Below are 27,134 nucleotides of genomic sequence, written 5' to 3'. Positions count from 1 at the left end.
CTTTTGAATGTTGTAGACTATTCTTTTTCAGATGTTATAACTTAAAATTAACAGTTATAATTAAGAATAATTATTTCATCACATATTTACTGCACATTCACAAGGGTTACAGTACCATTATGATTACATATAGTTTTTTATTTGTATTTGTTTATTTGGCGACATCCTCTTGCAGGGACTTTTATGGTTGTTTCTGCAAGTCTTTTGTGGGGTATGAAATTTCTCAAAGATACTCGGTGTCCTTCCACCAACAACTTTTGATGTCCATGGATCTCTAAAGAGGTTGTTTGAGGTCTTAGACGTTTATTGGGATTCCTCAGCGTTCCTTGATTTGATAATTTAATGGATTTGAATATATTTTAGACTTTTCAGTTGTATCTCCAGTTTGCTACACTTCAGTATTAAACTTGAAACTTAATATGCTGTTGTACTAGTTTGACAGCTGTAGTTGCATTTAAAGCATCTGTTGTTGTGATTGGGCGCTAAATAAATGCACAGCTCAGTGTTTCATATCCAAAAAGTGTGATCAAGTTGTTTAAAAATATTTTATTATCGAGTACAGTATGTAAACTTTAATGTTACCAGTGACAGCTGGGGACCAGTGAGGATTTTTAAGATTATAGTTGCTGACTTTACTGTACTTCGTTGCTTATTATTTTATAACAAGGCGTCTTATTTTGAAAGTTTAGCAATTCAAAGATTTTAACTGTTTCCTTTACAAAAGATTTATTTATTACACATATAAGCCAGATGCTTGATTAGATTAATATTTTAAAAATGAGTATAGAAGTAACAAGGCGTTGAAAAGAGAATCACCACGTTGACTTCATTGTGTTTATTTACATGAGTTCCAGTCATCGATATTTTGGCGTTTAACCGATTCTAATAAACTGCTCTTGAAGGAATGACATTTATATTGTTAGAAGTAACAAACACATTTTTATAAATAAAGTTTTTTCCCCACAATTTGTTTTTTTATTTGCTTTTTTTTTTTTTTACATAAAATTAAATACATTTTTATATGTCTATCATAGATAAACGGTACAGTACATAATAAATAAACAACCAGACCCATTTAAAAGAAACCCTTTAATTTTCCATTACAGTAAAAAAATAAAAAAAAAAATAAATGTAGGCCAGTGTGATCATAAATGATCTCATCACTAAAATAGCTTGCCCCCCTTTTTTAATCTATGACTTTCAGACTGAAGGAGGGTCAAACGATTGCACAGCTTCATATATGTCTCTGTATGAAGACTCCAGCGAGACGTGCAGTGCGCGAGCCCACCGCCTGGCCTCGTGGCCGCGTGCCCTTTAAGAGAAGCGGGAGGGGGCTCGGAGCATCTTGGCTGCGGTGTTTTTGTCTCTCTGTCAGTGAGCGCTCCTCCTGGGCCGAGGCGACAGAAAGGATTTGCGCAGGGCAGGTAAGAGCAGACAATAAGTTGACTTTCCTCTGTGCGAAAACCAGCTCGGTCTGTCTTTGTCAGCGTGTTTTGTAAATGGCTTCAGACGAGGAGCTTTCAGTGGGACTTCTTTTGTGAAGCGTCGGTCCTGCCCATTCTCCCCTCCGGTGCTCCTTCTCTGAAGTAACGGGTCCTTTATCCTCAAAAACCAACACCCAGCGTAGCTTATGGCTGGTTGTGTATTTCTGTTAAATGTTTCTGACTAATTAGCTTTTATAATTTCATATTAGTATTTATCTGCGGTTGCAGGAATGTTTGACTCTCGCGATTGGTTCTCCGGTGCGTCCTCTTTTTTGTTCACAGCATCACTGGAGGCTCACCGCGCGGGATTAACCAGATTTATCAATATTTATCAATAATTTACATCATATGGGGACTGAGAGTGCGTCTGTCACACTAACTCTGGCCTCACAACCCTAGCTTTCTTAACATTTCTGTTTATAAGCTTTGCATTTTCCATACAGCGGCTTTAATTCATTACATAGGGCTCTATTATTGTCTTGGTGGGCTTGTGGAGGGCGGGGGGTGGGGGGGGGGGTGCCTGGAAAGCTCAACTTTTAGGCTCTTAAATCTCGCAGTATGCAACTAAACGCGACATCATTTCCAAAATAGCAAAAAAACAAAAAAGAAAGAAAGGCATTTTGGGTGTGTTTGCACTTGGCTTTGAAACTTTTTTTTAATCTCGTGCTTAATTCAGAAAATGTTGCAACAATCCAGTCAGTTTATAATTTAATTAAAAACGAAAATCTCATTTAAAAACTGTAAGGGCTCATGGGAGAGGGTGGGTCCCACGCACGCTGCAAGTTTTCATGACTTCCAGATGTTCTTCAGCGCTGCTTTTTGCCCTCAATATTTGCTGGTCTCGCCAGCTGTAGCTGGCCAGTGGTCAGTGATAAGAAGGGGGGTTATATATTAACAGGGCAAGTGGATCAAATATATACCTTTTGCTCTTTCTTTTTCTTTTTCTTTCTTGAAAGACATCTCTAACCTGAGTTCTTTCTCAAATAAACTAGAATCTCCCTGTTAATTTTTGCATTACTATATTATTTGTTTATGAATGCAGTCATTTTACTGAGAAACTTCTAGCTCAGTCAGATGTTGTTTTCATGGTGGGCAAGCAGAACTTGGCAGGATGTGGGAGTGCAGTCATCAGCCTGTTACACTACATCATACAATACACCACTGTCCTGCTGTTGTGTAATGGGTTGCTGGCTGTATTAAATCACCTACCAGCAGCTGCATGGTGCTCACGTGGTCTCTGTCCCATCTGTCATGTTATTACATGGAAAAGGTGTTGGTGCGTCATATAGAACCCATATATTATAATATAGTTAAAGAGCATTAAGGACAGACCTTAGGGATAAATTAGCTTTTGTTACAGTGGTTTAAGGCAAAATCAGAGCCCTCGTGATTGTAGGATTTATTAAGACAATAATGTGGTTTAGTTTCAGCTAAGAGGACTGCTAACTAAATATTTGCTTGTTAATTTGAGATATGTTGAGTATAAGTGCAGTAAAAGAGAAAACCCACTCTAAGGGAGTCCCCCAGACTGCATTTTATGGATCTGTGTCCAGGTTTGTCAGCAGCTGGAGTCTCCTTAAGCAGATTCTTTTTTTTCTGAGCTGGAATGTGATTGTTTCATTACAGTGTTTGGATCCGGGGGTGCAGTGGAGGAATGCAGGGCCCATAAACCCATTTGCACACTGGGCCACACGCCGGGCGTTTAAATTGTTTAGCAAGGCTAATGAAATTACACCCTGAACCTGTGTGAGACTGTTTATCACTTTCTTGGATTTTTTTTTTAACCACAGATGAGCCTTTCAGAGAAGTTTTACTGCATTTTTAATCACCTGTTATATTAAGACAGTATATCATGTTCATAAAGTCATGTGAAATAATGATGGTTTATGGCACAGGGCTCTATAATAATATTAATGGACCATATTCATTTATGCATGCAGTTTGTTTTTAGTGTGTTATTCTTCCTTTCTAAAAAGCACACTGTGAATATGCACCATAACAACATGAATATTAAACAGGAAGTTTTGCACTAGAGTTGGATAAATATACAGCCCAGCATGAGACTGCTGTGGTCAAGACAGTGAGTTAATACTCCTACTTAACTCTGTCGATTAGGGAGAGCAGTGTAGTGAACATATGGTGAAAAGCTGGCTTTTTCTCTAATAGGGACAGTAATTTGTTATCCTGCTGAATAAGCTGACTGATCTCCTTTATTTTATTAATCACCCAGAGAAGCCAGATGGACTGTGCTGTCCAGTAAGCAACATGTGTAAAGTGCATTGGATTATTATTTTTCCCCTTGTCTGTTTTGTTTTATTTGTGTCTGTACAACCGTTGCATCAACAACTTCACCAAATCAGGAAGTAATTGATAAGATTCTCGAGAAGGAACTGCTTAACTTAGCATGGAAACCGGACTGATATGACTTCCTGCGTTCTGTTGTACCATCTGTTCACACACGCTGACCTGATCTTTTAACCCTCAAACTGCTGTGACTGGCTCTCCACCATCTCTCAATCACTGCTGTCTGGGTTTCCTCCTCTCCAGACCACCTCAGTTTCTCTAAAACAGAGCAACTCTCTGCGTCTCTGCTCAGCATCCGTCTTAATCCCCACCTCCACAACTGCTCAGGAATTTTCTCCCAAATGGCTTTTTTCCCCCCCGTGCCGCTCCTTGTCGCTCAGCCCCACCCTTGCTCAGTTTCCTGTTGGAGGTCAGCACAATGACCAATAGCGGAGAGGCGGGTGTTTACTCTGCTCCTGTTCCAGGAGTAATGTGAGCTGGCCGGCCTCTCCTTTTGGCCATAGTCTCTCTAGCACCAGACTGCTCCAGCTCCACGCCGTCTGCTCCTTCTCATCACCACTCCTTAATGTGAAAAACAGGGCTTTTTCCTAAAGGGCAAGAAGTCCTGGAGGTGACATCCCATTGGGTTATGATTTCACTGTCCCGAATTTAATGGCTACATTAGTCAAAAACCACATGTCCCACCAGCAGCATGAGTACACACTGTATGAGCATGCTGATATGAGATCATCTGACCTCGCATTTGGTGAAGGCCCTTTCTGTCATGCGGTGACATATGCTCTTCAGCCACATTACGCTGGGTGAAAAATGGCTATTGCTGCTTCTGCATTTATTATTCTTCAGCTCTTTGGGAAACATTTGTTTTAATCTTTCTGATTTATTATTCATCCAGGGCTAGTTGGCTGAATGAAGCCATCTGTGCTGCAGAATGAGGAGGAAGACAAAGAAGTCTCAGTAGATACAGCAGCATCTTTATGTGACATTTAAAAGCCTTCAGCACATCTTTTTTGAGGTCTGTGGCCTGTTACCCTGAAAAAAAACAACTCTGAACAACAATAAGCTTTATTTAGTGCAACAAAGTGCTACTTGTCTTAGGGATTCTCTCTTTTTTCTCTCTATTTTAGGAGAGGAATGTACAAATGATGGTAATCTTCTAGGTGGAGCCATGTGGGATTATGAGGAGAGGTCCTCTTGAATCGTTATTTACTCATTGTGAGGAGCGCTCTGCGGCCCCTCTGTCTGATCTGTAGATGTTTGTCCTGCGTTAGTAGCAGCACTCATTCTGGTGTCAGCGTGATTCATTCTGGTGGAGTCCAAATCTGAGAACAGGCATGTTCTTCTCATTTCAGAAGTTTCCATCTAAAACTTTCTTCCCCCTCCTTTTACAGTTTGCCTGTCTTTCCTCGAATTTCCCCTCTTTTCTGTCCCACCCTCCCTCTCTCACTGTACTCCTTTCTCCCTCTCCTACCGCTGCTACCCCTCCTTTTTTCATTTATGCTCTCTTTCTCCTTGTTACTCTTTCTCCTGGGCTGGGAGGAAGTGACTGAGTTGTTTTTGCGTCCTTGGGGAATAGAAAGATGAAGCTCCCTTTCCTGTAACCCTTTCTTTGTCAGACCTCAAATATGGTCTCCGTTTTGAAACAGACAATTAGCCTGGTATGATGACAGCAGCACGTAAACTGCCGTTCTGAGAGCTTTTCTTTGGGAGCTAAAACTTTTCAGATGAATTAAAAGCAGCTAAATCACTGGGCTTTCATATCATCTTTGCCCTTACTTGAATAAATCAAAGTAATATCTTCAACTGTGTTTGTTGATTTATGGGAGTCATCAGGCTTCAGACAGTGTTGGTGTGTTTAGGGGGTATGTGTGTTTTCATCTGTGTTCTGTGGGAGTCCATGGGAGTTCAGCTTGTCTCCTCTGTAATGTTTGGTATTTGCCATCTCCGCCAAACGCACAGTTATAACAGCCCGACATGCGCCGCTGTCTTTGATCTCATTGTTTGCGAGTAGCTTTTGGATTTGATAAATGAGGTCCCATAACTAAGGTGGAAATGTATTCATAATATGTTTTTACTTTGGTATTATTCACAGTCATCAACACATACATCTAGTTTTGTTAACTTTGGAGCCTGTTTAGATTTAGATATCAGTCACTCAGTGCAAGTCCTGCATCTTGTGTTTCCACTTTCTGTCAGTGTGTGGGTCCATAACAGGTCTTCACCAACTGTTTGTTTGTTTTGAGGCAAATTTCCTTACCACACACTCGTCCATACTCTGTCTACCGCTCCCTCTCTTTTTCTCAGAGATGCCCCTCCTTGATTTCTATTAGAACCAGCTGTGGAACTAGGGCCTGAATGAATGGCTCTTTGTGATTTGGCTGTAGTTCTAGTCTAAAAGATGTTTCTCTCCCACCAATACCCTCAGTGGTATTGGCATGGCAACACAATGAAACAATGGACAGAACAACGGCAAGCCTTGTTATGATATGACGCAAAGGTCACTCGTCGGTGTTTTTTAGGCTCTGAGAACTCCAGACAAAATGTCGACCGCACTTTCACAGCAGCCTGACTCTGTGCTGCTGGAGCCAAAGTAGGAGAATCGGCAGCAGACGCTGTCATGCAGCATGTCTGGTTGACACTCACACAGCAGTTAAGACTGTGTTGAAGGAAATGCATCATAAGGCTCATGAAATCAGTCTAGCCTTAGGTGATACAGACAGGTTCCCACTAATCCAGAGGGTGGGGGTGTTTGTGAGTGCCACTGGATTTGGGAGAGTTAGAAAACTGACACATTGCCCAATCACATGGCAGGGAGGCTCCCGCTCCCAGCCTTGAATTGATTAGAGAGCCTTGAACTGGAATGGGGTGGGGGAAATTATTTCTAGAAAGCTGTGAGAGGAGAACTTGCACATGGCTCAGGCTTCACTTATATTGTGCAACAATCAGTGTGTGATTTGCATCTTATGGGTGTATGTTGTTCACATCCGGTGTGTGAGTCAAAAACACTGACACACTGGATGTGTGTTCTGTTTTGAAATGTTTGTTTCCTGCTTTGCAACCTGTGTTTACCCTCACGTCATGCCCACCTGTTATGAATCTCTGTTTATCTCTGTGTCAGCAGAGCTGCACACCCTTTCCATGATTTTACTGATGTCCCCTGAAAACTATTCCTGCATATATCCCAGTTATTGTCATTTTTCTGGACTACTAACTGATACAGTCAAAGGCAGTGGCAGCCAAAGTTCAAATTTCCTCTATTCTTATTTCCCGCAGGTGCTGACTGTAAGAGAGCAAGAAAAGGAAGGGAGAGGCAAGGGGCCTGGGGAGGAGAGATCCCATCCTCGCAGCGCAAGCAGCTGGTATGAAGTAGAAAATAAATCCCTCTTTTCCTAATTCACAAACCATTCCCAAGCTTGAGCAAAATCGCAATCACCAAAGGCTGAGAGTCAGCAGTGCAATGGAAAACTCCATAAAGATCGTCTCTGGGTGGTGGAAAGAGCGGCGGTATTTTTGACTTAGTAGTACTGAGGTTTAATCCTTTGTAATGGCAATAATAATAAGGTGACTCAATGAATGGAAGCAATGAGTTTGATAAACTAGGGAGAACAGACCTTGAAATGAAGCTTGGCATTTTAAAATTACTCATCACGGTGGTCTCAGTCTTCTGAGGGAATGTTTATCCACACTGTAACTCAAACCGAGTTTTAACCCTTTTAATACCATGCTGGAGTTTGGTCTGCATAGAAAGGAGTAAACCCGAAACTTTCATGCACATAGAGGAAAAAATCTTTTTCAGTGGTGAGTACGAGTAGTCAATTAAGCTACAGCATTATGCAGTTACTCTCGTGACATCCTACAGGACATACCACAGACGCGTAATTTGTGCTGGATGACCTGCATCTTACCCCCCCAGGGGTTGTCTTAATCTTAATAGCAGGGAATAGAGGGGAGAGACCAGACCATGCTAGCTTCCTCTAGCATGGTATGCAGCTCTATGAAGGAGGTAGGGGGGAGTAATGGGGGCAAACCATGTGTCCTAGATGGAGGCTGGCTGGGGAGAGTTGTGCTGGGGAAGGGCAAATGCTGGTTTCTGTTCAGATGTCATCTCAAAGGAACTCTGTTTAAACCAGAGAGACGGAGAGGAAGGTCAGCCACTCCACCCCAGCCATACTCACACACTCAGTGGAATACGTGCACACACATTAGCACATATGAAACACTGCTGTTGTTGTAGGAGCCTGATAGTGGAAAATAATCAGTTTAAATAAGAAGATTTCAGAATTTTGGAATTTGTTCAGGGTAATTAGTTTGAAACGAGTATGCCGTCAAGGGTGTCCCTTAAGCCCCACTTTACATTTTGCACTTTGCATTATTTATAGAGCTTCTTGCTCAAGTAATTAGAAAACACATTGGAATAACAGCAAATTTACTTACAGGGATAAAACAAGTTTTTATTCGTGATGCAAATTAAACATACACTAGACCCAAAATATGTGTTTATAAAGCTATATTTTATCAACGCTAATTTTATAAACTCAGCAGAAAAAAATAGTATTATATATACCTAGGTATCACTATACAAGAGAATCTAAACAACATCAAATTTAAATTATTGTTTTATGCTAAAAGAAATAAAAGTAGACCGTGAACGATGTGCTACCTTAATTTGTATAATAAAGTAGAAATTGTGAAAATTTGATTTTATTTCTTCTGCTATTCCTTTTTCAGTCCGTACCAGCAGAGATATTAATAAAACAGATTAATAAATGGAAATGAATACCTGTAGGATAGGGCAGGGTAATAAGTCTAGAGTAAAATTTAAAATACTACAGCTAGGAAAAGAAAAAGGTGGAATGTTCCTGCCATGGTTGAAGGACTATTGTAGAGCAACACAGTTACAGTATTCATTCTGCTGGTGCAACAGTGGGTATGGTGCAAAAATGGAAAGGTTAAGAATTAAGCCAGTTGAGTGTCATCCTACAATCTGTGGTAGGTGAGATAAACAAGTACCTAAATAAATTAAGTGATCTGACAGAAGTATTGTTAAATATATTGTTTAATTAATGTAAGAGGAATAACTGTTCTTAAGATTTTTGGAATATAGTGAAGATTTTAAACGAGTATAATTCGGACTTGAAGTTTAGAGACTGGACCTGGAAAGGCATTACATCATATCTGTTATTTCAGCCAATACAGATCTCAAAAGTTTTCAACTTCTTAGTGAAACCTGCAATTTACATGAGGTCATCATAAATATTTTTTTATTGATGTTACCCAGAATTTGTTCATATATGCAGTGTCTTGGGAAAAAATTCCGCCTTATACATCAAGGTCAAATCAAGGAACAAATACAACACTAACAGGTGAAGATAGGTTATATAAATAAAATAAAATGACAGCACCTTTATTTAATAATTCATTTTTTTATAACCCCAAAAAGAAAACATCAACAAAGGGGCAGATCTGGAATCTGGACACTGCTGGATACAATGTGATATTACAATGGCTGATCATTATCACATGTTTTCTAATTGTCCAGCAAAACAATCTTACTGAGCAAAGACAGTAACATAAATTAAACTCATAATAGGTTTTGAGCTTGACTATACTCTCGATATCATATATTTAGGTAATCGACCAAATGACTTGTACATTTGAGGCAAATATAGCCATGAAGTATTGCTTAGTGCCAGTAAAAAGGCAATAACAAAGAAGTGTCTGGACAAGAACCACTTACAGGGGAGTGCTTCCTTGCTATCATAAAAGAAATATCCGAAAGGAAAAACTTATCATCTCTGCTCATTAAATTGGCTGTTATTTATGAATGGTAGTTTTACACAGGGAAAACTACTCTCCTGTGTCTGGGAGTTTTTTTTTCCATGGTACCTATAGTTTTGGAAATTAGGCATTGCTCATACAGGATTTTTATATTTGCACGTCAGATGTATGCTGAATGGATCAGGCCCTCTGGCCTCATCCGTGAACTGGATAAAGTTGATGGACTATTGGATATTCATCTACGTTTTTTATTAGGTGTTCATCAGCAGGTGTCTGGGTTGACCCTTCCTTTTTTTTTTTTTTCTTTTTCCCTCTGGGACTAATCGTACAAATAACCATCACCATGTAGTCAGCTATTGATTGTGTGCATTTTAATGATTTACCCATAGTAACCTGATTTTTTTCTGTTCTGTCTCTCTATGCTTGTTTGCTTCTTCAGAGCAAAATTATAAAAATAAAGTGGAATTTGAAGGGAAGTCGAGTAGACGACATCAACCAGTCTGCTTGGCAGGCATGTTAGGTTGCAAAACTACATACTCTAATTATATCTCATCGGCTGTCCCCTGTCAGTGCTGCCCTCCACCCTGTACGCATATTCTCTCACACAGTCTGTTTTTTTGCAACCACGCCTCTATGTCCTACTCTCACTTTCTCACATATGTAGTCATTCCCAGACCGCACTGTACACCAGACACTGTACACCATCAGTCTGACACTTTCAATGGAGATAAACAGACACTTAAACTGTAGGCTGAAGGCAGGCAGCCAAATTCTTCATCTTTTTTAAAGGCTCTGCAATATTAGTCAAGATTTGTCTTTTTTTCTCCACTTTCTCATATGCAAGTTAAAATTTTATATCTGGGGCATAAAGTCCTCATGTGTAAGCTGAAGGATAGTTGGCTTCATTTTAAATTAGATTAACCAGTGTGATTCTTCCTTACCACCATGGTGCCAATCTTAAAATGGGTTTGGGTTTGCATGCAGTCTGTATTTCACGGCCCAATAGTGTGTGGCAATCTTGGAATGAGAGGGTGATGAAAGGGTACAGATAAGCAGAATCACATCGAGAAATTAAACGGACTAAAGCACTTCAAAAATACCATGTCAATTTAGTCAGTGTTTCCAAGTGTCCTACTTTTCACAAACGAGCAAGCACGGGCTAGGGTCACAAGATAGATGGAGAGAGAGAGCGAGAGCGAGAGAGGAAGAGAAAAAACAAAAAACAGCTTTAGACTGAGGCAAATATAGTTTGCACTTGAAAACAAAGTGGTTTGCAGCGCAGACTTCTGTTCCTATCTTATCAAAGCCATAGTATATAAAGATGTTCAACTGACTAATGCTGTGGACGGCTTAAAGATTTCCACAGTTCCCACAAAGTGATGACCTAGAAAGTTAATCTTTTCCAAGCACACACCAACTCAGAGGCATGGCATTAGGGTTTCTACATTTTTGCTGGCAGTGTGTTGCTCTCTGTGGAGGGAAAGGCTTAGTCTTTTGTTTATAAAGAGTCAAAATCCATATGTTACCTTTGGTAAAATGCAAGTTCTCAGCAATTCACTGTGTGTTTTGGCTGAATTAAAAAGCATCTAAGTGTGCAGAGGAAAAGAAAGGGACTAGCTGAAACCTTCTGATCATCAGCTGATGCTTAGAGGGGTAAAACGGGAGCAGAAGAGCATAAAGAAAGGACAAATAGAGAAGAAGCCAGAGATGGAAGAAGTGCAGGAGAGAAAGAAGAGAGAGTGTCTGTAAATCCTAATGTGAGAGGCGAAGTAAGTGCGCACAGATGATTCCTAATAAGGCTGTAACTGGCAAATCTCTGTCCTAGAATTAGCTGCCAGGAAACTTTCCCCCTGTAACTTCTCTTCTCTGAATGCTATGAACAGAAACAAATATACAACTGACAGTGGCCCAATATGCTCAAAAAAATGGAAGGATAAAATAAGGAATGGAGGCAGGCGGGTAGAAAGGCTAATGCTATTTCTGACCATTATACAGAGAGAGCAATGCAGTCAAAAGCGGTAATTATTTCTGGACACACTATGTCATGCAGACTTTACAGTTAACTTAAGATATTAAGATATTTGAATACTGATTCTGTTAGGTTTTAGTTGGATGTAGACAGTTGTGTATTACTGCATTGATTGCATCTTTATAATTAATGCAAGAAAAGCCACTTTTACAAACACCTTAAAATACTCACCAAAAGACTCAAAACAACAAAAACTTCCACAAATCCACTACAAACTGGACCTGGGAGCAATATGCTTATTTGCACACTTAATCACATAGTTACTGAACACACATCTAAATTATACTGTATTTGCATATTTTGCATCTTGCACATGTCTCACATGTCCTGTCTTGTCTACAATATCCTGACCGTAACTTGAACCTGGTATTCAACACCTACTGCACAATCCACTTCGTATTGTCTCTGTTCTGTCTTTGTTTATGGTACAGTTTGTATTGAATAGTTATTATTATAGTATTGTATAGTTAGCAATTAGTACCTTTTTATCCCTTAATTTTACCCAAATTTAGCATATTATTTATTTGTAATTCCTAGTTTTATATCTCTTGGAGATATATCTTTTATATACTTATAGATGCACCATGGGGGGCTTGGGGTGAAACAGCATTGCAGTACTCTGTATACTGTGTATATTGTTGTAAAGCTCTTGAAATCTTGAATCCTTTGTTATTTATAGAAATGCTTAGTGTACAGTATGTTTAATTTCAACACTTTTGTCTCCCTACAGGTGAGGTGTTTGTGTGACTGTCTGAAAAGCAGCCACAGGCGCATTATGGCACAGGTTCTGCATATGGACCCCGGCTTCCCAGGTGCGCCCTCTATTTTTAATTCCTTATAATGATCAACATAAAAATGATGATAGGTTAATGCTTTTGCTAGGATTTAAACTATCACACAACTGGCATGTATTTTAACTGTAAGATTGTGTCATAATGAACTCCAACAATCCACTTTGTGCCTAATTTGGTGATGAATTCTGAGTACATTTATAACTGTGGAGTAGCTGATGCTTTTTTCTGAAGTCTGAACCCAAGATTAGATGCAGATTTCCGTTTGTTTAAAGTTTATTTCCTTCCCCTGCAGGGAAACTCAACCCACCTGCCCCCCCTTCCCTGCACGCCAAAGAACAGGAGGCACCCTACTCAGTGGAGACCCCCTATGGCTACCGTCTGGACCTAGACTTCCTCAAATATGTTAACGACATAGAGAAGGGGAACACTATCAAGAAGGTGCCTGTCCAACGCCGGCCACGCTATGGCTCTTTGCCCCGTGGCTATGGCTACGCTGGCTCCTGGTGGACCTCCACAGAGTCTCTCTGCTCCAATGCCAGCATGGACAGCCGGCATTCCTCTTACTCCTACTGTGCCCCAGGCTACCATACATCACAAAGGCCCAGCTTCAGCACTGCCCGGGTGGAGAAGACTCTGTTGGATGCTCGCAGGAAGCTGGAAGAAGAGAAAGAGGGACGGAGATTCTCCAATCTTGGCAGCATGCACAGCAGTGTAGTTGGCTCTAACACCTCCATCAGCAGCGCACACAGCTTCAACCGGTCACAGGGTGGAGGTGGATCTTTCACTCCCATGAGCTCTGGCCTGTCCACCCCAGTAACTCCAACCCCAGCTCACTTGCAACATGTCAGGGAGCAGATGGCTGCAGCCCTGAGAAAGATAAGGGAGCTAGAAGAACAGGTGAAAACAATCCCTGTGCTCCAAGTTAAAATCTCAGTGCTGCAGGAGGAGAAACGGCAGCTCAGTGTCCAGCTGAAGAGCCAGAAGTTCCTGGGCCACACTCTGGGGTTCAACCGAGGTCGTCCCAGAGGGGAGCTCTATATTGACATCCCTGAAGAAGACATGAGCACTGGAAAGGGGAGCAACAACAATAAGCCAGCAGGGTCACTGTCCCCCACCACACCTGATGGGTCCAAGCAAGACTCAGGGTGTGAGATTGAGGACACAGTGATTGTGAGTGGAGTGCGACCAGATGCAAAGCGGGAAGTGCGCACCATTGGCGTGGGACCAGAGGACTCAAGAGGAAGTCGTCATGTGGGGGTCTGGGTTCAAGAGAAGGATCTGGGACTGCTGCCTGAGACAGAAGTCCTCAAAAATCAAGTGGGTCAGCTTGAGGGTCAACTACAGAGGACAATGCAGGAACTACAGGCTGCACAGCAGCAGGTGGCAGGAGTCCAGAAGGGCCCTCAGGCAGAGCATCCAGTCATAGCAACGAGCCTGGGCTGGCAGGAGCCTCAAGGCTGCAGCCTGCATACACTAGTCAGCTTCACACAGCAACGACACCAGAGGGACCAGAGAACTGTAGGAATTCAGGTGTACACACTGGAGCAGCCTACTGTGGTAGAGGTGGGAACACTGCTCCGAGCAGAGACCTGCAGCTCCCCCCCCATTCAGCCAGCTGCTGGAGGCGTGGAAGACCACCAGAGAGGGCGAATTGAAGGTCTGTTACTGAGACTTTATGAGCTTAAACTGGAGAGTCTGATGCAGTCCAATGCAAGAGCATTTTGTGAAACCTGTGCAAAAGGTTTCCCAGATATGAATTATGCTTAGTCCTAAACTGAAAGGAAAAAAATCACCAAGGATCTGTTCTTAAAAAAAAGTGTGTGTGTGTCGGGCGGGGGTTGGTCTAAGGCTAGACTTAATCATTGTCTGAGAAACTGAGTCTGTCACCCTCAAATATATGTTTTTACTGAAAGCTGAAAAGTCGCAAATACTTCTATATTTAATATATTTAAATTTTAACTGGAGGGGTTTGGAATGCTGCATTACTGCTGGATTGTACTGCATCAGACTGTATCTTTGCAATAACAATTATTTATTGCATTACTGCACAAAAAGACTGATTAGTTAGCTTTGAAATGTTGTCTGTCTCTCTCCCTCAGATGCTCCAGTTGAGTTGCCGATTGCAGTCAGCTCTAAGCAGGTACGCGATGTCTTGAAGAGCAGGTTGTCCACCTCAGTACCTGTAGCTAATCCTGCCATTGCTGTTGCATCTGATGATCAGATTGTGCATAATAAGGAAGAAGCAAATGATTCTATCCAATCACAAGAAGGCTTACCTAAGACAGGTATGTGATTTTTAAACTAGTGTCTTCTGACCACATCATGCTCCCACTGTATGAATAATTGCTGGTATCTTTTCTAGCTTCATCTCCCCAATTGTCTCTGAGATCAATTATGAAGCGGAAAGCAGAAGGTGAACCAGGCTCGCCCTCTACGAAGAAAAACCTACAGTTTATTGGAGTCAATGGAGGGTAAGTGTTAGTTATTGCATAGCAGCAGTCGGCTATTTTCATCCACTGAGTACCGTGTCAAGGGAATGTTGTCAGCATAAGGTTAAGTAAAAAGGTAAAAGAAGAAGCAGAAATGTACTCCCTGTGTCACCTGCAAAGACTCTGAGCTGTTTGAGCAGAGTGAAAATTGTTCGTGTCTTACAGCTACGAGTCCACATCCTCAGAAGATAGCAGCAGTGAGAGCTCAGATGAGGGGAGTGACTCTAGTGAATATCATGAAGCCAGAGAAAAACTTCCAGAGTCTACAGTCCAGCACCAGCAGACAATACACAACAAGGATTCCAAGCAAGAAGAAAGCACCAGTGTACCTCAGCAAAATGCTGTCAAACTACCAGCTGCCATTCCAGACTCAAGTCCCAGCCAGTCTGCAGCTGTAGACACAATGCCATCAAACAAAGCACCTCAGTCACCAGCGACAGACACTGTGGTGCAAAAATGTGCCTCACAGCCACCAGCATCAGACCACGCCATACCTCCTCCATGTTCATCAAATGATTCTGAGACTGTCAAACAATCATCAGAAAAGCACAAACAGGTCACCTCCACACCAGTTAGCACTGAATCCACTCCTGAGCAGAAGGCTTCACTTACCTGTTCTTCATCACCTGGCCTCACTAAAATCAGTGATAACGCCCAGCAGCGGTACGGCGTCCAGTCAGAGTGCAAACCAGCAGATGAACGTATTTCAAATGAGACTGCGACAGCGCCTTCAAAACAAGTCAGGTAAGTGTACACAGAGTCTGTCTGTGAGGATTAAAGGATCTATGAACATCTGAGAGTGATGTTGTCTCCTTATCTGCCACAGACTGGAGCTGACTGACAGCCTGATGTTAGCTCTGCATGCCCTGCAGAAAGCCCTGGGGGAACCTAATGCCTTCAGCCAACAAGGAGCAGTACGTGTTGAGTCTAATTCACATTTCTCCACATTTCTTCACATTTCTTCTGTCGTTACTTCTTTCTAGGAAATTCAGAAGGTTCACTTTTAAAATAAATGACATAGACCAACCTCAAACAAGGAGGCACAGCTACCCACAAACTGTGCACACTCAATAATTTAATTTAGAATATATTTTACTTTAGTTTGCCAACTCTAAATATTTACTAAAGCATAGCTTAAGATATTTGATTATCTGCATGTTTGATTCAGGAAAGAGTTTATGCCGGATGCCCTTCCCATTTATCCTGGCTTGGGAACGGCACTAAGACTACACTGGATTGTTGCACCCCATGTCTGGAATAAGACTAAGTTAAAATAAGAAAATTCTTAACTTTGGTTTCATAATTTTTGCAAGTAATGAAAGATCAAACAACACATTAACTCAAGGCTTCTCCTGAGGTTTGGTTTCACATTTTTGATGTCGTCGTTGCTCTTGCATTTCTCCAGCCATCTGTCAAATGTTTATTTGCCTTAACAGTCCTCATTGTGTCTGATCTCAGAGGGCAGCTTACACCACAGTGCTGCAAGAGTGGCTACGTGTGTCCTGCCACAAAACGGCCGACACAGCTGTTGTCAAGGCCTACATGGACACTTTCGCCTCAATCTCCCCTCAGCTGCTGGAGTTTGTCATAAATATGGCTGACGGCAACGGGAATACAGCCCTTCACTACACTGTCTCCCACTCCAACTTCCCCGTGGTGAAACTTCTGCTGGACACTGGTGAGTTCTGTGCTTTTATGAGAAAACAACAGAGGCGCTGGAGAAAATTTTGATATTAAGCGAAGTAAAATCTCATAAGACTGAAGAGTCAATGTAAAGTCTTATGGTTATTTTTTATTATGATAATCTCTACAATTTAAGAAATAAGTCATATTAAATTATTAATGGTAACGATCCCTTTTACTTTGTTGTGCTGCTGTTATATCACCTGTCAAATTGATTGGCCTCTTTACCTGACAGGCTTGTGTAACGCTGACAAGCAGAACAAGGCGGGCTACACAGCCATCATGCTGACGGCTCTGGCTGCCTTCCACTCCGACAGTGACCTTCAAACTGTCCTGCAGCTGCTGCGCACAGGGGATGTCAATGCCAAGGCCAGCCAGGTGCGCCCTCTACTGCTCATTAGTTTTTACTGCGTCTCCACACACACACAAAAATCCCCCATTGTCATGCATTAGTGCAGGACTAGGACTGCATAAAATGTCTTATGTTTCAAAAACTGTAATCATTACAAAAAGTACAAGAGTAAAAACTTTGTAGACAGCTGACCCATGGCCAAGTGCTTCACAAAAGTTGTCACAACAGCGACACTGTGTGGACAGTTAGAAAAGTACAAAACTGTAAAACTTTCATAGCCTCCCACTGGTTGTTACCCAAACAAGAAGTGGTAACCAGATCCCAACAAACTAAATGTGCGTTTTATTGAAATATTTCTTTGTCAAGGAAAATGTGGTGCACGATACTAACCCTGGGAGGCATTTAGCATGTGAAGGACATATTTTATTTTAATCCAATTTCTCAAGACAATGAGCTGATATTTCTACTTCTTTTTTTTTTTACTTCCATGTATTTTTTTGTTTATTCCACCTTTAACACTGTAAGCATCTGATTATCATTTGGCTTTCAGAGGAATACATCCATTAACAGGGACATTTTTTATAAAACTGACAAATTTCTGGAAAATATTTCATGCACCAGTTTTACCCAGTTATTTAGAATTTTCAGTCTTTATTTGTCTGAAACTTTTTTTGTGACATTTTGGCAAATATTCCAGAAAAATCTGAATACCTTGTGATTTTGTGTGGATATACAATTTACCACCTTGGGCATAGTGCAGGTAGCAAAAGCCAGTGACATGCATGAGACCAGTGATTATAGTCTTTGTTGCTTTCCTTACAGTCATTCAGTAAAAGCCGCTCTAACTAATTAAGTTTGGAGCAATGTGGGATATGACAACAGGGCATAAAGGTTGTGAATTTCTATGAAGCCAATGTAGAAAAAACAGCCAGTCTCATTCGCTCATCTGGTTTGATTCCTGTTAGCAATCACATTGCAATTGCTCTAGAAACTAGACCGTCTTCTTACAAGTGATTTTAAGAATTCTGCTCAAAATGTATCTGCTGCACCATGTACACAAATGCAGTCTCAATGTGTCCACAGTTTGGTTAAAAAATTAGGGTAACAGTAATTTTAACCAATGTGTGTTTTGTAGGCTGGACAGACAGCGCTGATGCTGGCAGTCAGTCATGGTAGAGGGGACATGGTGCGAGCGCTGCTGTCCTGCGGGGCACAAGTTAACATCCGCGATGACGACGGCTCCACTGCACTCATGTGTGCCTGTGAACATGGTCATGTGGACATTGTGCGTCAGCTGCTATCAGTGCCAGGATGTGATGCCACTCTCACCGATAATGTAAGAATTCCAGTTCGGTCTGTGGTTATGCGAACTCCTTCCCAAAACCAGCGTCTCACCAACATTTTCTCATTGTATTAAACAGGATGGCAGCACTGCTCTGTCCATTGCCCTTGAAGCCAGTCAGAATGACATCGCTGTGCTTCTGTATGCTCACCTCAACTTTGCAAAGCCTCCATCCCCTGTGAGTATCTAAATATGCTGCTAAGACACAAAGTAGCCCTTTCACACCAACATTCAACAATCCAAGAAATGTGTCATGGAAGTGATTGCCACTTTCTATGGCTAATAGCACACGGATAATTATGTAATATTCTTGTTTGCATGCAACCCATCCAAACTGGATTTTGTCACATATTGAGCCATGCAAAATACAACCTCTGTCAATTATTCCTCCAACCAGTTTCTTTAAAATAAGCCTCCTTCCCACATCTGGGCAGTGTTGCAATGTTTGCGTGTTTTCAAACACGTGTTGATATGCAAGAGTTGCATATGGTTTACTGCATACCTACAGAAATTAAAGTTGGCTTTGGGTTGAGCAAAAATAGCAAACAAGCAAATCTGTTTAAGCCAGAAACCAATTACCCACAAGCTTGCAGCTGTCAAACAAGTCACTGCCTTAGAATAAGTACACATTCTCACCTAATGTGGGCTTTATGGTGTATGTTTGTGCAGCTCTTTGGCTAAACAGAACGAGAGATGCATAACTTTGTCATATAATTTGACTTCTACCTGCTCCCCAACAAAACCTAAACTTCACTCATTCTTTTAAGTTTATTTTTTTAAGTTTCCATAAGTGACAGCACATTGCTGAAACATGCAGACATGAGTCTGCTCATGTTTCTCTATCCTACCAACCATCTGCACTCGTCTTTCAGGTATGAATCACTATCCCAGCCTCTCAGCTGGCTATTAGTTTGTATATAACACAAAGTTGACCGTAAACAGGCAAGGTGTGTCATAAACTAGTATATAAACCCCCAAGTGATGGACAAATTCCAGATGTGCTTTATGCATTTTATTTCACAACCTGGCTAATAAACTACAACAAGCACTAACAAAGGGAATTTTTGGAAAACTGTAATTAACTATCAGGAATGTGTGATTACATGTAATGTAAATGTGTATGTTTGGATGACTGGTAATGTATGTTGAAAGCAAAAGAAGGGAACCCAAGGACCAAGCTGTAGCTCAACCAGTTAGTCATAGCCTGAGCACACCTGGCCCTGTGTTGCTCATCCAGGTAATTACTCTCAGTCAGCTCTTTCAGGACAAAGCACAGCATGATCAAAACAAAGCAGAGTCACCTAGTGAACAGAAGGCCCAGGAGACAGTACAGTGTCTAAAGAATGCCCCTAACATATGAGTAATTCCATATCTTAACAAGAACATGCTTCAGTGGGATTAATTCTTAATATACAAACAGGATGTGTGGTTTCAACGACACATACTCAAATATAATATATTTTGTATTTAAAATGGTAATGTAATATTAATTTGCATGTAAATGTAGTGATCAAGAGGTGCTTTACATGAACAGAAACCACTCCTGGAAGAGAAAATACAGGGGAAATATGATGCACTTAAACAGTAAAAGGATCTAAACCTGAGATTTTTCTTGGATTGGCAGTAGCTGTTATTTTAACTTCACAAAATGTTCATTTCTTCCCAGTGTTAGGTTCATGGGTTCAGAGAGAGTGATGGGTTATTGCTGTAGTGGCAACAATGTGCACTGATCTGGTGAAACAATTTGAGCTGTGGGAAGTGACTGAAAAAAGGAGAACATAGATGCAAGCAGTAGAAATGAGTTTCCTATGAAGGGTGGTGGGTTATCTCTTAGAGGTAAAATGAGCTTGGTCATCCAGGAGGGGCTCAGAGTAGAGTTGCTACTCCTTCCAAAGTATTTGGGGCATGGGGAAAAGCCCCGGGGCAAACCTAGGACACACTGGGGAGACTACATCTTTCTGCTGGCTTACCTTGGGTACCCTGATGGATGGATGGATTAACCATGATGAATTTGATAAAAAATTCTAAACTATAATTTGGTTACTTTTTTTTTTTACTTGTCCAGGTTTCCCCCAAGTCTCCGCTCTTGGGCTCCTCTCCTCCTGCTGGTGAACTAAAGTAAACCACACGCCTACTGCTCAGCTACACAGCCAATCCACAGATGTTTATTCATCTATGTACTTAAAGGAAACATCAAGTTTGTTTGTGTGTTTGTTTTCACCCTGAATAATTTAATTATGTGCAGATAATTACGTGAGAGCTCGCACCATTGTTACTCATTGCTTATCGTACACAGTGGTCTTACTTTAATCCCAGTGGTGGTTGGAAAAGTGTGAAACTGAACATTGAATGGATTTCGTTCTAGTTTTGCAACAATCCAGTTGTCAGCACTGTTTTTACAAATCCAAACTGTTCACCGCATTTCACTATACGTTCAATATTTATGCACTCGTTCTGTAATTCCATATCAGTTTTATATAAGTTGGCTCATAGAGCAGTGTGTTTTCATTGTACCATAGGTGTTTCACAGTAGCATCGTTTTGTGTGACCATCACAGTCATTTGGAATAACTGAAGCCACCCCTCTCATGGGTAAGTGTCCTTGCATCAACTAGCTCATTGGTGCTACAAAATATAACACTCCAATAGTCTGTTGATATTTATACACAAGATTTATTTACTTGAGAGTATTTTTGATATTGATTTTTTTTAATCATTCTGACTTAATTCAGGACCTCGTGGTTTTATTTCCCAGGTGTTGGTTAACTTTACACCTTTTTAACCAGTTTTATGTGTTTATCACATTCCCCAAATCAAACCCAAAGATGTCTGTTTCACATCACCTCTTTTTAAAGCTGCTTATTGTGGTAATAATGTTAACACAGGTGGTGTTAAAGAGGAGAGAGGTTACCATTGTTCTCTGATGGCTGCGGTACTATGGTCTTTGTATTTTTATATGTGAAGGTTTTTCGGATGGTTGATTAGAGGGTATCTGTGTTTGTGATGTGTGCTCATAAAATTTAACAAGACTTTGTTGAGAGAGCGCTGGTGAAGCCAGTGAGATTTGTCAGGGAACCAGAAAGTAAGTGATTTTGGTCTTAAAAGGGCGTGCCATGTAAGATAGGAATATTAAAATAATATATGTCAGTGTAAACTGGTAATAATTATGCCTGAAATCGAACTCCTTGAACTAAAGTGCATAGGCTATTGATGTCAAAATTTCTATTACTTTTTAAAGATGTTTTACCAATTTTCATATTCACTTTTAAGCAAATTTTTTATAAATTTCAATTTTTTTAAGTATCTATCTTTTATACATTTGGAGTTTTTAAGCTCACGCCTGCGTTATGTAATCACACAGCTCTGTAGTTAATGTTTTATGATGGTTTTATGAAAATGCTAGATTGTGTGTCTCTTCTTCTAATTTGTGCATTTTGGAAAATAATAAATAAATGTGGACCACATGTTTTGTTGTCTTGTAAGTTCCACTCAGTCATGTAAAAACAAGGTAAAAACAGTTTGCATATAGAACCCCACAGGTTCCACTAGAGGGAGTCCTAACGCAAACAACTGGGGCTGGTCTCTTTTGTTTTCTTGGCCTTTTTTAAAAAATACAGTTTAATTGTGTTTTTCAGCTCTGAAAATCCTACGTGGTTTTGATGAAGTTATGAGTGCTCTGAAAAAAAAGCTATATAAAGAAAGACTTTCTGATAGTCTAAAAATATGATAATTTGCATTCAGTACTGGGATGTATTTTTAGTATCTTGGTATTCTTCTTGGTATAGTCCAACATCAAGTGTACATAACATTAATAATATGGCAGTATACTCAACAGTTCATTCTGACTTGGGCAGAGAAAACACGTACAGTAATGTGTACAGTAATGCTAAACATTCTCTGTGACAGTATAGCTCAATATGGGCTAATGAGCTGCAGATTCTATATTTAAATTTTGGGCCTTTAAAGGGCCCCAAAATTCAAGATCTGAATCATCCAAACTTTGATGTTACATTGTGCCCGTGCATATTCAAGGGATTGAGTAAAGGGATCTCAAAACAGGCTCTTATTTTTGCTTTAAGGTATACAGGGAGTGCAGAATTATTAGGCAAATGAGTATTTTGTCCACATCATCCTCTTCATGCATGTTGTCTTACTCCAAGCTGTATAGGCTCGAAAGCCTACTACCAATTAAGCATATTAGGTGATGTGCATCTCTGTAATGAGAAGGGGTGTGGTCTAATGACATCAACACCCTATATCAGGTGTGCATAATTATTAGGCAACGTCCTTTCCTTTGGCAAAATGGGTCAAAAGAAGGACTTGACAGGCTCAGAAAAGTCAAAAATAGTGAGTTATCTTGCAGAGGGATGCAGCAGTCTCAAAATTGCAAAGCTTCTGAAGCGTGATCATCGAACAATCAAGCGTTTCATTCAAAATAGTCAACAGGGTCGCAAGAAGCGTGTGGAAAAACCAAGGCACAAAATAACTGCCCATGAACTGAGAAAAGTCAAGCGTGCAGCTGCCAAGATGCCACTTGCCACCAGTTTGGCCATATTTCAGAGCTGCAACATCACTGGAGTGCCCAAAAGCACAAGGTGTGCAATACTCAGAGACATGGCCAAGGTAAGAAAGGCTGAAAGACGACCACCACTGAACAAGACACACAAGCTGAAACGTCAAGACTGGGCCAAGAAATATCTCAAGACTGATTTTTTTAAGGTTTTATGGACTGATGAAATGAGAGTGAGTCTTGATGGGCCAGATGGATGGGCCCGTGGCTGGATTGGTAAAGGGCAGAGAGCTCCAGTCCGACTCAGACGCCAGCAAGGTGGAGGTGGAGTACTGGTTTGGGCTGGTATCATCAAAGATGAGCTTGTGGGGCCTTTTCGGGTTGAGGATGGAGTCAAGCTCAACTCCCAGTCCTACTGCCAGTTTCTGGAAGACACCTTCTTCAAGCAGTGGTACAGGAAGAAGTCTGCATCCTTCAAGAAAAACATGATTTTCATGCAGAACAATGCTCCATCACACGCGTCCAAGTACTCCACAGCGTGGCTGGCAAGAAAGGGTATAAAAGAAGAAAAACTAATGACATGGCCTCCTTGTTCACCTGATCTGAACCCATTGAGAACCTGTGGTCCATCATCAAATGTGAGATTTACAAGGAGGGAAAACAGTACACCTCTCTGAACAGTGTCTGGGAGGCTGTGGTTGCTGCTGCACGCAATGTTGATGGTGAACAGATCAAAACACTGACAGAATCCATGGATGGCAGGCTTTTGAGTGTCCTTGCAAAGAAAGGTGGCTATATTGGTCGCTCATTTGTTTTTGTTTTGTTTTTGAATGTCAGAAATGTATATTTGTGAATGTGGAGATGTTATATTGGTTTCACTGGTAAAAATAAATAATTGAAATGGGTATACAGTGGGGCAAAAAAGTATTTAGTCAGCCACCGATTATGCAAGTTCCCCCACTTAAAATGATGACAGAGGTCAGTAATTTGCACCAGAGGTACACTTCAACTGTGAGAGACAGAATGTGAAAAAAAAATCCATGAATTCACATGGTAGGATTTGTAAAGAATTTATTCGTAAATCAGGGTGGAAAATAAGTATTTGGTCACCTCAAACAAGGAAAATCTCTGGCTCTCACAGACCTGTAACTTCTTCTGTAAGAAGCTTTTCTGTCCCCCACTCGTTACCTGTATGAATGGCACCTGTTTGAACTCATCATCTGTATAAAAGACACCTGTCCACAGCCTCAAACAGTCAGACTCCAAACTCCGCCTTGGCCAAGACCAAAGAGCTTTCGAAGGACACCAGGAAAAGTATTGTAGACCTGCACCAGACTGGGAAGAGTGAATCTACAATAGGCAAGCAGCTTGGTGTGAAAAAATCAACTGTGGGAGCAATCATCAGAAAATGGAAGACATACAAGACCACTGATAATCTCCCTCGATCTGGGGCTCCACGCAAGATCTCATCCCGTGGGGTCAAAATGATCATGAGAACGGTGAGCAAAGATCCCAGAACCACACGGGGGGACCTGGTGAATGACCTGCGGAGAGCTGGGACCAAAGTAACAAAGGTCACCATCAGTAACACACTACAACGGCAGGGAATCAAATCCCGCAGTGCCAGACGTGTTCCGCTGCTGAAGCCAGTGCATGTCCAGGCCCGTCTGAAGTTTGCCAGAGAGCACATGGATGATACAGCAGAGGATTGGGAGAATGTCATGTGGTCAGATGAAACCAAAGTAGAACTTTTTGGTATAAACTCAACTCGTCGTGTTTGGAGGAAGAAGAATACTGAGTTGCATCCCAAGAACACCATACCTACTGTGAAGCATGGGGGTGGAAACATCATGCTATGGGGCTGTTTTTCTGCCAAGGGGACAGGACGACTGATCCGTGTTAAGGACAGAATGAATGGGGCCATGTATCGTGAGATTTTGAGCCAAAACCTCCTTCCATCAGTGAGAACTTTGAAGATGAAACGAGGCTGGGTCTTCCAACATGACAATGATCCAAAACACACCGCCCGGGCAACAAAGGAGTGGCTCCGTAAGAAGCATTTGAAAGTCCTGGAGTGGCCTAGCCAGTCTCCAGACCTCAACCCCATAGAAAATCTGTGGCGGGAGTTGAAAGTCCGTGTTGTTCGGTGACAGCCCCAAAACATCACTGCTCTCGAGAAGATCTGCATGGAGGAATGGGTCAAAATACCAGCTACTGTGTGTGCAAACCTGGTAAAGACCTATAGTAAACGTTTGACCTCTGTTATTGCCAACAAAGGTTATGTTACAAAGTATTGAGTTGTATTTTTGTTATTGACCAAATACTTATTTTCCACCCTGATTTAAGAATAAATTCTTTACAAATCCTACCATGTGGATTCATGGATTATTATTTTTTTTTCACATTCTGTCTCTCACAGTTGAAGTGTACCTCTGGTGCAAATTACTGACCTCTTTCATCATTTTAGGTGGGGGAACTTGCACAATCGGTGGCTGACTAAATACTTTTTTGCCCCACTGTATATTTGTTTTTTGTTAAGTTGCCTAATAATTATGCACAGTAATAGTCACCTGCACACACAGATATCCCCCTAAAATAGCTAAAACTGAAAACAAACTAAAAACTACTTCCAAAAACATTCAGCTTTGATATTAATGAGTTTTTTGGGTTCATTGTGAACATGGTTGTTGTTCAATAATAAAATTATTCCTCAAAAATACAACTTGCCTAATAATTCTGCACTCCCTGTAAAGGCAGAAATTGGCTAAAGCACAGCTACGCTGTGATGAAACAGGTTCATGAAAATATCTTTAAGATGCTTACTTAAGCAGAAGACTTATCAAAATGGGCAACATCTTACAGTGGGTCTATTTCAGTGGCCCTACAGAGCATAACTAGTCAAATTGCTGTCTGTAAGGCTTCTTCAGGCCTAGCAGTGAAACATAACTTTTATGCAGCCTTCATCCATATAAGCACAGGCCACAGTTTCTAAGAACATAAGCATAACTCTATGATATTCCTTTAGTCCACACCAATGACTGTAGAAAACACCTATGAGAATGATGTTATAAACAATGTTTGAGACGAGTAGCATGGATCAGTCGATTAAAAAAGATCTTACTCATTTGTTATTTTCTTTGAAAAATAACTCACTTTCAGAAAGTCCAGTCATGATTCTTTGCTCACAGTAGTATGTGAAAAAACCTAATCTGATCATAATAATAAAAAATTATGATCTTACTAGCACCAGAGAGAAACAAAATTAATTATGTGGCTTTATTTGGCTCTTAACACCTCAGCTTCACTACTGGAACTTTAACTTTATGCACTCCATACTGTACAGTAATGCCACTGTTTTGCACATGTCTCACTCTGTATATTTTATTTATTTTATATATTCTATTCATTGTTTACTCTATTTAATTTGTAAAATATGTGTACACACACACACACACACACACACACACACACACACACACACACACATGTAGAAAAATATTTAGTATACACATCCAGAAATGCATATACTATTATATATTGTACATATATTTATTAGTTTCAGATGTAGCCATTCTTGTATTTTGCTTGTTTACATTATTGTATTTTGCACAACTCTGTTGCTTGTGAAGCTCGCACACAAGAATTTCACTCACATGTGCTGTACCAATGTACCTGCACATGTGATGTGACAATAAAAGTGATTTGATTTGATTTGATTAACTGTTGCAAACATCCAAAAACAAGTAACTGCTTATTTAATTATAATTGATCCAGATGACTGATGTAACATGAAATCAATTATGGGTACAGTAATAAGGATAAATAGGACAAGTCAGGAATTAAAATACAGATGGATAACTGTGTTGGCTTTAATTGAGTTTGCAAAAGAGTTGAAAATATCCCACTGTCTTTAGTAAAAAATTCGAATTATTTACTCAGAATCTTAACAATTACAGCAGTGGGAAAAGGGGGCTGTAATAAAATAATAACTTGCTATTAAAATATAAAAAAGAAGTACAGTTGTGGAAAGAAAATCACAGAGCAATGGAAGATGCAATTAAGGAAAGACTGATTTTAGATGATGGGATGTCATTACAGTGACCATCATATGCACCATTTCATATGATTAATAAGATCTGAAGCCTCGCATTATCTCTGTTTGATTTCGTTTTTGTGCTAATGATAAAAAAGGAGGAGATATGGAGCTCTGCATTTATCAAGTCACCAGAAGGTTGATGACTTTTACGCACTGTGCGCCTCAGCACTCGGCCACTCTGCTCTGCACTTTACTTGCTCTGCCACAAAGTGACTCCTAAACACTTTTACTTTGCCGTATTAACACTTACAGCTAATCGAGGAATATGTGGAAGGAA

The 27,134-nt window shown here is 40.7% G+C and overlaps 1 protein-coding gene across 1 annotated transcript; it reads left to right on the top strand.

Annotated features, from left to right (window-relative positions):
- The first annotated feature begins 1,262 nt into the window (after positions 1-1,262).
- kank2 (KN motif and ankyrin repeat domains 2) lies at positions 1,263-21,715 on the top strand. Its single transcript, XM_026164563.2, has 13 exons — positions 1,263-1,424; positions 7,059-7,144; positions 12,323-12,404; positions 12,679-14,043; positions 14,486-14,671; positions 14,749-14,857; positions 15,041-15,619; positions 15,702-15,789; positions 16,334-16,553; positions 16,794-16,936; positions 18,046-18,246; positions 18,332-18,430; positions 20,318-21,715. Exons 3-13 carry the CDS (start codon positions 12,368-12,370, stop codon positions 20,372-20,374), a joined length of 3,084 nt encoding a protein of 1,027 aa, XP_026020348.2. The 5' UTR covers positions 1,263-1,424; positions 7,059-7,144; positions 12,323-12,367; the 3' UTR covers positions 20,375-21,715.
- Positions 21,716-27,134: the final 5,419 nt, after the last annotated feature.

The sequence above is a fragment of the Astatotilapia calliptera genome, chromosome 4 (genome assembly GCF_964374335.1).
Source record: "Astatotilapia calliptera chromosome 4, fAstCal68.1, whole genome shotgun sequence".
Taxonomy (NCBI): Eukaryota; Metazoa; Chordata; class Actinopteri; order Cichliformes; family Cichlidae; genus Astatotilapia; species Astatotilapia calliptera.
The sequence above is the reverse complement of the archived record's forward strand: the minus strand, read 5'-3'. Positions and strand labels throughout refer to the sequence as shown.